The sequence below is a fragment of the Azolla caroliniana genome, unplaced genomic scaffold, assembly GCF_043228905.1.
Source record: "Azolla caroliniana isolate FFs.n. ecotype wild unplaced genomic scaffold, voAzoCaro1.0.p SCAF_9, whole genome shotgun sequence".
NCBI lineage: Eukaryota > Viridiplantae > Streptophyta > Polypodiopsida > Salviniales > Salviniaceae > Azolla > Azolla caroliniana.
Genome location: NW_028230444.1, coordinates 20574805 through 20588162, shown reverse-complemented (window position 1 = coordinate 20588162; position 13358 = coordinate 20574805). Strand labels below are relative to the sequence as shown.

Genomic DNA, 13358 nt, shown 5'->3' with positions numbered 1-13358 from the left:
CAAGTACAATCGAAAGACAATCAGGCACTAGAGGGTAACTTGGCCGATCTTGTAATGCGCTTGTTGTTGGTGCCAGATTTTTCTGATTTTACATTCTTCTTTATCTTAAAGCCTTTAGGTATGAGCTGACTAAGTGGCACTTCATCATCAGAGGCATCAGAGACAGGCGTGGATGCGCGGGCACCTTGTACTGGTGGCAAGCTTGAGAGAGCAACTATGTTTTCTGCAACTGCAATGCTTGTACACAAATCCACAAAGGTGCTGTCGATAGACAAATTATCACTCATCTCCTGAATGCTTGTACTCCTAGCAATCTTTATTGCCCTATCATCATCACCGATGCCTATACACTCGTTCTTATTAGACTCCTGTATGTGGACCGTGGCAGTAGTCATGGTCAACTCCTCTTGTACGATGGATGTCACCTCATTCTTAAGACAACGTTGTTCGCTCTGAGTACAATCAGGCCCACCTTCATTAGTAACGTTGTTCACTCTACACTCCTCATGGGATTCTGTACAAACAGGCTTATCTTCAGGGAAAGCGATGTTCTTTCCACGATCCTCATGGGCTTCACAAGACACTACTAGCACATTCTCAGTACAATCAAGCTCCTCTTCATTGCTAGCAATGTTCTTTCCATGATCCTCATGGGAATCTTTAGATAGTACTAGCACATTATCAGTACAATCAGTCTTCTCTTCAGCACTTGCCACATTATCAGTACAATCAGTCTTCTCTTCAGTACTTGCCATATTCTTTCCACACTCTTCATGGGCTTCAATCTTCTCTTCAGTACTTGCCATATTCTTTCCACACTCATAGGCTTCTTTAGACATAGTGTTGTTTGTACATGCCAGCTGCTCTTCACATATGAATGCTTCGTTTTTCTCACAATCCTCATGTGTGGAAGATGTGCTTCTAGAGTCTGCCTCCTTGCAAAGGTTAATTTGATTCTGACTCCGATGGGAATCTGATTCTGCACTTGTGCTCCATGAAGTTCCCGATTCATTTGATTGCAGTTGGGAATCAGACTGCTCTTGTAAACCTAATTAGTGGGATTCCAAAGAATATTGGTATGAACTCACATACTCAAAAGTTTGCAAACAATGAACATAGGGTTTAGGGCCACATTTTTACCTAATGTTACATCGTCATACTGTACAGCCGTAGATACCCCATTGCAAGTGGTGGGCTCGGTCATCTTCTCCACAACATCTAGGTGCTCAACAGTGTTGTTATGATCTATAATAACAACAAGAATAGGGTTGTTATGAGCTAAATCATTGTTTTCAAAGTCTGGCTTTTGACGTGTACCTGGGAGTGTGATAAATTCGTCTTCATGATCAGGTTTTGGACTCGTATCTCCGTCACCAAATATCATTTCATCATCAGCTAGTTACACAAGTACATGGTATTAGACAATGGATTAGGTTGACAATGCTCCAGACAGGTGAGAACTTATATGACTCACCATTGCATTCAACTTTGCCTTTCTTGCCGTTTCCATACAACATTCTTGCAGCATTTCTCTTCTTACTGGGCTCTATTTGTAAAGAAACTGCATTTCTCTTCTTAGTGGGCTCTATTTCTTGATGTTGACCGGAGCTTGGGGAATTTGTTTGTAGAAGCATATGTTCCACTGCTCCAATGGCCCTTCTCATACATTCATCCTCATCATAAAAATCATAGGTTATTGGTAATGATGGTCCCTGAACCTTGGAATGTGCAGCAGATATTGAGGGTTTAGGCACAGGGGCTGGTTGTTCCATTACCTTCCCTGGCGTGGAGTTGCTTGACACTACAACATTCATTGCAAGAAACAAAAAAACCTTGAATGTTAGTACCATCATCTAAAATATATAATGTAGGTCACAAGAGCTGCTTCCCATTTTACACAATGTACCAGTCATGAACAATGTACTACTCACATAGTTCCTAAATTATTGAACTAGTACTAATAAGGAACACTGTACTGCTCACTTAGTTCCCAATTTACACGATTAGTACTAATCATGCACAACATACACAAGTAGTACTAATCAGGCACAATATACTACTCACTTAGTTACCAAATTACACAAGTACTAATCCCGAAAAATGTACCACTGACTAAGTCAAATTAATAAGTAGTACTAATCTTGAACAATGTACTACTCACTTATTTCCTAAATCACTGAACTAGTACTAATCCCGAACAACGTAATGCTCACTTAGTTCCCAATTTACACAAGTAGTACTAATCATGCACAATATACTACTTACTTAGTTAGCAAATTACACAAGGAGTACTAATGCCGAACAACGTAATGCTCACTTAGTTCCCAATTTACACAAGTAGTACTAATCATGCACAATATACTACTCACTTAGTTAGCAAATTACACAAGGAGTACTAATCCCGAACAATGTACTGCTCACTTAGTTCCCAATTTACACAAGTAGTACTAATCATGCACAATATACTACTCACTTAGTTACCTAATTACACAAGGAGTACTAATCCCGAACAACGTAATGCTCACTTAGTTCCCAATTTACACAAGTAGTACTAATCATGCACAATATACTACTCACTTAGTTAGCAAATTACACAAGGAGTACTAATCCCGAACATTGTACCACTGACTTAGTCAAATTACACAATTAGTACTAATCCTGAACAATGTACTACTCAACAATGTACCACTGACTTAGTCAAATTACACAATTAGTACTAATCCTCATTTCGTACTACTCACTTATTTTCTAGATTACTGATCTAGTACTAATAAGGTACAAAACTAGTACTAATAAGGAACAAAGTACTACTCAGTTCCCAAATTACAAAACTAGTATTAATCATGAGCAATGTACTAGTAACTTAGTTCACAAAGTACAGAACTAGTACTATTCATGAAGCATGGAGTACTTACTAAGTACTAATCCAACAAATGTAGATTGGTATTTTGCACACAAGTAATACTAAACATGATATGTCTTCTACACACCTAGTTACATAACTTGTACTAATTACACCAACAGTATTAATCTTGAACAGTATTAGTACTAAACGTGATATGTGTTTGACACACCTCATTTCCAAATTACAATAATTGTACTATTATTCAACAATTTACTATACACCTTGTTCCCAAATTACATTACTAGTACTAATTCCCAAGTTACACAAACAATCTTAACAGTCAACAATGTACTATAAGTATAGTGTTTACTAAACTAATACTAGGCAAGTTGCAATATAGATTGGACGATGTTGTACCTGGTTCCCTTTTAGTACTACTAATTGTGGAAAATATCCCTTCAACTACACATACCAATTATATATTAAGAGTACTGCCAATACTAACCCACATAATTAGGGTTCCACATAATAGTTGTTAGAGATTACACTAAATTTGAAGTATGAATTGTGGCATACACTAGTTCTAGTCCAAATGTTAATTGACATCATATAATACAAACAATAGAATAGTAGAGCCACATACCGTACGGGTGTACTTTTAAACCCCAAGCATAGTACCACTCAGCCGCAATTGTAGTTTTACAGTCCATACATGTATTCTCTTTCTCAAAATGATACTTAGCACATAGCACATGATATGTGTGCAAGCATGGTGTAATCACAACATCCATAGCCTCCAGCTTGAATCCAAGGCCACAAAATATACACCTGGAAGATTGCAAACACAAGTTATAATATATTAGTTGCTCACTTATTTATACCAAAGAAGTAGAAATAAATAACTTGTAAAGCCAATACCGTGATATAGCTATACTAATAATGGTACTTTCTATACCACTTGGGTGCTCAATTACAGATGGACACAAAGTATCAAAACCATTTTGTTTTAAATCCTGCATCAAGCATGCAAGGTTCTCAGAATGCAACTTTAAGGCTGACAACTTATTATCTATTTCTTCATGTGCATTCCTGCAAGTATCAAGGTCTCTCATCTGTGAACCTAATTGAGTGCCCATATTGTTTAGCTCTTTCTTCAACTCCTCTTTCAAGACCTCACTTTCTGAATTTTGGATTGTCGATGCAATCCATTCATATGTAGTTTTTATTGAAGAAAATTTCTTTTCTGCCTGTATCTCAGCTGATTTAACTGCTTCCAAATCAGCAAGTAGTGTTTGTATTCTTGAGCTCATAGAAGCTATGCAACCGGCCATCATCTGTTCATGCTTTTCAGTCATTGTGGCCCGTACCTTTGCCTCTAGAACTTGGTGGATAGGTGTTATAGCTAGAATATCCACATGAGAGGTTCCAGATGACTTCAAGCCAGTGTTGGTACTGGAGGACCCTTTGTAATGTTCTGACCGGTGCCGATTAAAATCTTCCCAATTTACGTCAATGCCACCTTGAACTTCACATGCAAAAGCACGTGCAAAAACAGTACCCACCTCATTGTTAGTGATTTGATTTGTATCATAAACATGTTCGTATCTCGTCTTCAATAAATTCATGTATTCCCTCTTCAAACCACTTATGTGGAATCCTCGCCTTGTGTCGGGATGTGCTGACCCCCAGGTTTTCAACAACCACTCTCTCAGCTCTGGATACACGTCAGGTCGTGCTCGAAGGAAATAATTCCATCCAAGAGGTGTGTCTCGACTGATGGAGTGGTACATCTTCTTTCTCTGTGTTGATGAATTCATCACCCTTTCTCTTGTGGGTGTCTTCTTGCTTTCTTTCATGGGTGTCCTTCTTCCTTCCTTCACTGGTGTCTTCACTTTCTCTTTCATCAATGTCTTCTTTATGGGTGTCCTTCTCGTCATTGTCCTAGTCAACACAATTCTCAGGGAATGAATATGCATGTACTAGAAGAAAACTCAAGCAATTACCATCAACACATAGCAAATCATCTCATTGCATGTACAAACCATGTCAAACACACAATAACCCTAAATAGTCGGAAAAAAACTCCATTGTAAATCATCATAGCCAACTCCATCATTGTAAATCATCATAGCCAACTCCATCATTGTAAATCATTGTAAATCATCGCATCGCATGTACAAGCCAACTCCATCACATCGTAAAACACACAAGCCAACTCCATCACAAGCCAACGAAAACATTGTAAATCATCATAGCCAACTCCATCACATCCCACGTACAAGCCATGTCAAACACACAAAAACCCAAAATAGTCGGAAAAACACTCATCCATGTCAAACTCACACAAAATAAAACAGATGGACAAGAAACAAGAACAAAACGAAAACATAGCAACTCATCATAGCCAACTCCATTTACGTTGCATGTACAAACATGTCTAACACACAACCACCTCGATCAAAATATTTTCATACATTTTTAAAAGGAACACAGAGAAACACAGAGAAAACAAAAACACAGAGAATACCTGGAGGTTGTACAACTTGCAGAGGTACCAGACCGTGTTGATTTCGACAAACGAGGCTGCTGCAGAGGAGACAAACGAGCATAGACAGAGGAAACAAACGAGCATACAGACAGACAGGAAACATTCAGAAAAAGAAAACATTGAGTATTGGGCATGCAACACAGAGAATACCTGGAGGTTGTACAACTTGCAGAGGTACCAGACCGTGTTGATTTCGACAAACGAGGCTGCTGCAGAGGAGACAAACGAGCATAGACAGAGGAAACAAACGAGCATACACAAGGAAGGAAAATCAACAACACATACAACGAGCAGGGGAAACAAAAATCTCTGCGTTCAGAGATCGAACCTGGCACAGAGGGGAACACAAGAACAGCTACGCGGGGAAACAGAGCATCGAAGGTGGAGTGAGAGAGAGAAACAGAAAGAAAGAAAGAAACAGAGCTTTGAAAGAAAAAAACAGAAAGAATCGAAGGTGGAGTGAAAGAAAGAAACAGAGAGATAGACCTGTAATATATATGTCGTCTTTCTTTAACTTTCTGCCACTGTCTGTCTGACAACTTCGAGACAGAAGAGAGAGAGAGAGAGAGAGAGAGAGAGAGAGAGAGAGAGAGAGAGTGAGTGAGAGAGAGAGACATACCATTTGACACGTTCGACTACCCATACCAGAGAGAGAGAGAGAGAGAGATACTGAGACTGACCAACTGTCACAATGGATACCTTCTCCAGGTGTGCTTTCGTACAACTCTACCTAGGAGACTGGGGCAACAATTAATGTATTAAATATGGCCTAGGGACATTTCGAGTGTGACGTACAATATCTTTGTGCATTCGAGTGTGACGTAATGAATTTGTTTTTTGTTTTTTGAAACTTATTTACAATTTTTAATGTTTATTTTCTTCTTCGATTTAGTACTAAATTTTTGGCCAAAAGTTGGTACACCGTAGCATGCTTCGACCCCCCCACAAATGTACTGTAGGCAAAAACACTTGTACCATAGGTAGAAAATTTTGGTTCTCCGATACCGGAGGTTTAGGAGAATGCTCGGGAGGCACGGGAAGGCTTTCGCATTCTCACCGGAGGAGATTGGGTGCATAGGCCCGAAGGTTGTGGAACCAATGGTGATCTTCACGGTACCGCATGTGTCATGGAGTCTCAAACCGATTCCGGTACCCAGAGCTCACATCCCGAAGCTGATGGAGCTGCTGAAACTGAAGGTGGAGATGGGCATCCTCGAGCCGTCGAGTGCCCCATATTCGAATTGGTGGTTTACGGCACACTGCGCTTCATACAGAACCTACAGCCGGTCAACAAGGTGACCATTCGAAACGCAGGTATCGGACCGACCATCGATGAGTTCGCGGAGGCCTTCGCAGGGAGGTCGATCTACTCGGTCGGGGACCTGTACTTAGGCTACGATCAGTTCCAGCTAGCCGTAGAGAGCAGGGATGTCACGACGATGCGGACTCCTCTCGGCCTAGTTCGGATGTGTACCCTGCCGCAAGGAGGAACGAACTCGGTGGCGCACATGGTGAATGCGATGAACAAGGTGTTGAGGGACTGCATCCCGGACATCACCATGTCGTTTCTAGACGACATCCCGATCAAAGGATGTACTGTGGAGGACAAGGACGAGTCGGTCAGGCCCAACGGTTGCCGGAGGTTCGTGACGGATCACATCCGCGACTGTGAGAAGGTGCTACAAAGACTCGAGAGCGCGCGGCTCACCCTCCTCGGAGAAAAATCAGCATTCGGACAGTCGGAGATACTAGTAGTCGGACACCTGTGCGGGCCCTATGGCCGGAAACCGTCCCTGACAAAGGTAGAAGCCATCTCCGTGATGAAGGACGATTGTGGGTCGGTTACGGAGATCCGCAGGTTCTTGGGTGCGTGCGCGTTCTACCACATCTGGATTCCGCACTACGCACATGTTGCAGAACCGCTCTACGGGCTATTGAAGAAAGGGCGTAGGTTTGAGTGGAGGACGGAGCACACGGAGTTGGTCCGGAGGCTGAAGGAGGCGCTTGTTGCGGCACCGGCTCTCCAGAAAGCGGTTTACGGCAAGAAAGTCCCCATCTATGTGACGGTGGACACGAGCTCGACTGGGATCGGGTGGGTGATCAGTCAGGAGGACAAGGACCGCGTACGGTTCCCGATACGGCTTGGGGCGAAGGTATTGAGCGAGCGGCAGCGAGGATATACCCAAGTTAAGCGCAAGCTGTGGGGTGTCGTTTCGGAAATCAAGGCCGACAAGGACTATCTGATCGTGACGGAAGTGATCATCGAGAGGGACTACCTACCGATTCTAGGTATGGTCTCTAGATGCACGACTCCAGACTTGGCGATGCTCAGGTGGATCGCGTTCATCAAGTCCCTGAACCTGGAGATACAACACATCTCCGGGAAAGATAATGCCATGGCCGATATGCTTTCAAGGGTGCGGTTCAGTGACGAGGATGGCATGGTTTCGGATAACGAGGAAGTCGGCGAGGATTTCTTCGGGTCAGCCAACGTAACAACAGGGAAGGGGAGCACCCCAACGCTTAACGAATTCGACAAAAGCAAGTACGACGGGGAGTGGCTCCAGATCAGCGGGTTCCTGAAGACAATGACACCGGATGCGGCGTGGACGAAGGAAGAGGCCAACCGGATTCGGAAGAAAGCGTATTGATTCTTTCTACGGCACGGCAGCATATGGAAGCACCCGAAGAAGAGAGACGGCATCCCGCTCCAAGTGGTGGCGAAGAAAGAGGAACATGAAGAGTTGTTGACGGCATACCACGAGAGTCCCTAGGCTAAAGGGGAAGTACTCATGGCCGGGATTATATCAGGACGTGCATCGGTTCTTAACAACTTGCGAAAGCTGTCAGGTGCACTCCATAGTCCGACATAGGGACGAGCTCCACCTGACCTACCCTCTGACCGTCCACTTCAAGTGGATGGTGGATCTGGTGATGATGTTGATGGGGGTAGGGCAGATGCGGTATCTGGTGATGGCTCGAGAGGACCTGACGAACTAGGTGCAAGGCCGAGCGTTGCAGAGCAAAATGACTGTGGCCGTGTGCCGATTTCTGATCGAAGAAGTGGTATGCCGGTACGGGTGCGTAGGTAACATCGTGGCCGACCGCGGGGAATTGGACGTGCAAGAGGCGGAAGAGTTGTTTGACCGACTAGGAATTAAACTCTCGCTCACCACGGCGTACAATCCGGAGGCTAACAGAAAGGTGGAGCGCGGGCACGGTGTCGCGTTGTTACGCGCGTGCGTGGAGAAGGGCGGAACCACGGGGGTCTCGGACTAAGGAGAAGGGGAGAAGGAATAGGACTTCGAAATGGAGCTTAGCACAAGAAGAGGAAGAATGAACAAGAGGAAGATGGAGGCCAAATGCTCAACAAGATATATTAGAAACGAAACCGATTACAAAATGGCGGCCGCGTAGGCCGCACCGAACGACTATGATAAACCCGAAAACCCTAATCCGACGAAGAAGAAAAGAAACCCTAACTAAGGAACCCTAAACGAAATGGTATACCTCACTCACACTCAAAATAAGGCAACCCCCACAATGGTGCTCTTCCTCTCCCTTTATAGCACAAGGAGGGAAGACCGTTACATAAAGGTGCTACAAAATATCCCCTTTCAATCAATGGGGATATTTCCCTTGATTTTAGGGGAGGTGGGAAGGATGGGTCTTAACTCCCACCTCTACACGAACTACTATGTACCTATCTCTCTCTCTCACGTGGATGTGCGCGCAAAAGCACATCACCTTTACACTTTACAAATCCTAAGGTGCATTTCTAGCACCACACTTACCACTATCGACAAATAGAAATACAACATCTTGATGTGCAACGTTGCACATCGCGGGTTTGCTTACTTCGCTCGGTTTTCCGCCTATGGACGAAAATCTTCACGACATCCGCCCCCACCTAACCGCACATCCACCGGTATGTGCCAAAAGGGGAACAAAACGCGAGATTTTCGGCCAAGGCGGCCAACCGAGCCCTTGACATCCTCGTGGGCTTGCCCGGCTTAGTCTTCCACTTCGAGCAAGTCCACCCCGTCCACACGAACCACCGTCGCCTTCCGGCCCACCATCTCCGCCGAATGGTCTCGAACCGTCGGCTCCATCCGATCCGCCACACTTGACGACGTTCGCCGAGTCGTTGCCTCCACCCGATCCGCCACGTCCACCGTGTTTCCTCGAACCACCGTCTTCATCCGGACCGCCGTTTCCGATGCCCGCGCTTTCTTCCCCGATCGGTCCTCCCGAACGCCGTTGCCGACCCTTTGTCCGCCTCGCATATCCTCCGGATCCGCCTTTTTCGTGCTGCGCACCTCGTCGTGCCGACTCTTCTCGCTCCGCGCTTGCCTTCCGTAGGCTTTCCGAATGCGTGCTCGTGCTTCGGTCCTTCGATGACCCCATCACGCATTTTTCGCCTTCCCTTTGCTTGCCATGCTCTCTCGCCGTAGAGCATACCATCGTTCCCGTGCTCGTTGCTTGGCCCTCATGCGGACGCATTGCACGTTTCGCATTCCGCTCCTCTTCGCGTACCCTTTCGGAAAGGTACCTTTCTTCCCCGACCTCCGTTTCGCTCGGAGGAACACCCTCTTGGCCCTCTTGGCCCGCTCGACCGCACACATCCTTCGTGATGTCGTGTTCGTTCTTTTGGGCGCATACATCTTCGTTCTCCGCGACCTCCCGTATGCCTCTCTCGGTGCCTTCATCCGTTGTGGCCTTCGTCCCCTCGCCGCCACCGTCTGCCACTCTTGGTCTCACGTCGGCACTCGCGCCGACCGCCGGAGTCTCTATAGCCGGTGTGGAGGATCCCTCTCGGGCCTTATCTTCGTGGCCGCCGGTCTTAGCCTCTCCGTAGTCCACCTCTTCCCACCAATCTTCCCTAGCATCGTGCCAGGTCTTTTCGTCGCCGCCTTCCTCCTCGTATTCGCCTCTCGAAGGCGTGATCCGACCGTCATCTTCGGTCGCTCGATGTGGCTCCTTCGTAGGCATGCTTGTGTCTTGGCCCTCCATCGGCCGTATTGCATGCATCTCGTCTCGCTCTTCCGCCGTAGACCCGACCTCCGTGTCGGTCTTCTCCTCCTTTGTCGCCGTAGCCCGTCCCGACACGGGCTCGCCGTCTTGGACCCACCCGTCCACCATCTCGTACCGGATATCCGTTCCGGTAACCTCGTACGCTTCGGCCTCCGACTCCTCGCCGCCACCCGCCGTCTCTCCGGTCTTATGTTGATCCGCAACCGCCGTAGTCTCTAGAGTGGGTATGGAGGGTCTCGTTTGTTTCCGTTTTTCCCCCGAACCATGGTCTTCGTGCCCGGTTAGCCTCCATCTCGCGCTTACCGGCTCCCACCGTAACCGTAACCGTAGTCGTAATCGTAACCGGCCAATCGGTCTCGCCGGCTTCCTTCGGTTTGGGCCCGGTTCGCCGGCCCTTACTCTCTTCTTCTTCCGTGCCGTATTCCGGTCGGGTCGGTTCCCGACTCTCTCCTCGTTTCCGCTCCGGTCCTCTCCGTCGGACCCACCGTATACGCCCATTCCGGGCCCCGCATACTCGTCTTCGTATGCGCTCTCTCCGGGCCTCACCTCCTCACGGTCACCGCCCATCTCTCCGGTCTCACGTTGGCATTCGAGCACAACCGCCGAAGTCTCCGGCCCCGGTGTCAAGGGGTCTTGCCTCCGTCCGCTCCAATCTTCCTTCTCGTTTCCGTTGCCCGCCTTGCCGCCGTCACCTCCCGTCACACTAAGCCTCATGCCGGCACTCGGGCCGGCCATTGGAGCCTCTAGGATTGGTGTGGGTAAGGACCCGGCACCGCCGCTTGTTGTCTCCGTAGCCGCTTTCGTTCGGACGTCGTTGTCCGCGGCTCCCCCATCTCCGATTCCGTAAGCCTCTAGTATGCTTGCCACCACCTCTTCTTCGCCGTTCTCCGCGTCATCTTGTTTGCCCGCCTTGCCGCCGCCACCGCCCGTCATTCTAGGTCTCGTGCCGGCACTCGGGCCGACCGCCGAAGCCTCTAGGGCCGGTGCGTGGAAGGTCGCGGCACCACCTCTCGCCTCCTCTCCGCTCGATGTTTTGGGCCGCCGTGCCCCGAATCTTCCGCCCACTTTCGAAGTGGCGCTCTCCGCTTTGTAGTCACCGGCCTCATCCTTGGCCGTCCATTCGCCGCAAGACGAGAGGGTTGCTCGCTCCGCACCCTCTCCCATGTCGTCGTCGTTTCGGTTGCCCGCCTTGCCGCCGCCACCGTCCGTCACTCTAGGCCTCTCGCCGGCTCTCGGGCCGGGTGCCGGAGTCTCTAGGACCGGTGTGTGGAAGGTCGCGACACCACCACTCCTCTCGTCCGTAGCCACCTCCATTCGGACATCGTCGTCCGTGGCTACCCCGTCTTCGGTTTCGCAAGCATCGAGTATGCTTGCCGCCGCCTCTTCTTCGCCGGTCTCGTCCTCATCTCGGTTGTCCGCCTTGCCGCCGCCACCACCCGTAGCTCTAAGTCTCGTGCCGGCACTCGGGCCGACCGCCGAAGCCTCTAGGGCCGGTGTGTGGAAGGTCGCGACACCATCGCTCGTTTCGTCTTCCTCCTCCATTTCGCAAGCCTCGAGTATGCTCGCGAAATCCTCGTAGAACGTTTCGGGCAACCGCGTCCCGAAACTTCCGCCCACTCTCGAAGTGGCGTCCATCGCTCCGTAGATATCGGCCTCGTCCATGGCCGTTCTTTTTCCCCGAGATGAGACGGTCGCTTGCTCCGCACCTTCTCTCGTGTCGACGCCGTGGTCGCCCGCCTTGCCACCGCCACCGCCTTTCACCATAGGTCTTACGCGGGCACTCGGGCCGGCCGCCGTGATCTCTAGGAATGACGCGTGTAAGGTCGCGGGACCGCCGCTCGTCGATGTAATGTCCGTAGCCACCTCCGCTCGGACGTCGTTGTCCGTGGCTACCCCGCCTCCGTATATGCAAGCATCGGTTATGCTTGCCGCCGCCTCTTCCGCGGTCTCCTTACCGTTGTCTCGGTTGCCCGCCTTGCCGCCGCCACCGTGCTTTTCCCTCGGTCTCACGCGGGCGCTCGGGCCGGCCGCCGGGGTCTCTTGAACCGGTGCGTGGAAGGTTGCGGTACCGCCGCTTGTCTCCTCCGTACTCGATGATTCGGGCCACCATGTCCCGAATCCGCCATGTCCGCTCGAATCGGCGATCGCCGCCTCACCGTCCCCGACCTCGTCCTCGGTCGTTCGTTCCCCCCATGTCGAGAGGGCGGCTCGCTCCGCACCCTCTCCCGTGGTACCGATGTACCATTCTCTTTCGGCCTCCGCATAGGCCCCGTCCTCCATGTGTGAGGAAGCTCCTTCCTCCGCGTCCTCCGATCCGCTCGGGCCCGACCCCGCAATAAGCCATTCTTCGGCTTCGATTTTCGTTATTACGAGCCCGCACGCCTCCCGTATTAGCGCTTGTAGGTCGAGCCCCTCCAAACCGGTTCGCGATGAGCTCTCGTCCGGCGGCATGGCGTAGTTGGTCGTCGCTCTCTCTTCTCCCCCGCTCGCGGGCCGTGTTGTGGCCGACCGCCTCGCCTCATGTTGCCGACACACCCATTCCACTTCGGGCCACTCCTCGGTGAGACCATGCGCCCCATAATCGTCTTGAAGCTCGAACGTGATGTCCATCCTCTCCTCATGATGGACCGTCTTCAAAAATAGGAGGACTTTGTCCGCCCCCACCGATCTTCGTTCCCACTCCGAGAGTTGAGAGAAACGACGCTCGAACTCTCGGAATGCCTCCATTGCGCTCCGATGGCGCCTCGCCGACGCCACCCACCGATCGAACTCTCGCCGACCTCTTACCTCCGATTCCGCGCACCCGTATGCCTCCATTAGAGCCCCTTCAAAGGACTCCCACGATTCGTGAGCTTCTTGGAGCTCCTTGACCTCCTCGTACTTTGATGCGGCCGCCGCTCGACGAAAGAACTCTAGCCTCGTCGCTTCGTC

At 49.3% G+C, this 13358-nt stretch overlaps 1 protein-coding gene across 1 annotated transcript; it reads right to left on the bottom strand.

The window, feature by feature from the left end:
• Positions 1–1084: 1084 nt before the first annotated feature.
• Positions 1085–1634, bottom strand: LOC147860546 (uncharacterized). The gene is made up of 3 exons (XM_087324119.1): positions 1475–1634; positions 1318–1395; positions 1085–1245 (listed from the first exon to the last, which is right to left on the bottom strand). Exons 1-3 carry the CDS (start codon positions 1632–1634, stop codon positions 1085–1087), a joined length of 399 nt encoding a protein of 132 aa, XP_087180245.1.
• Between the last annotated feature and the right edge of the window lie 11724 nt (positions 1635–13358).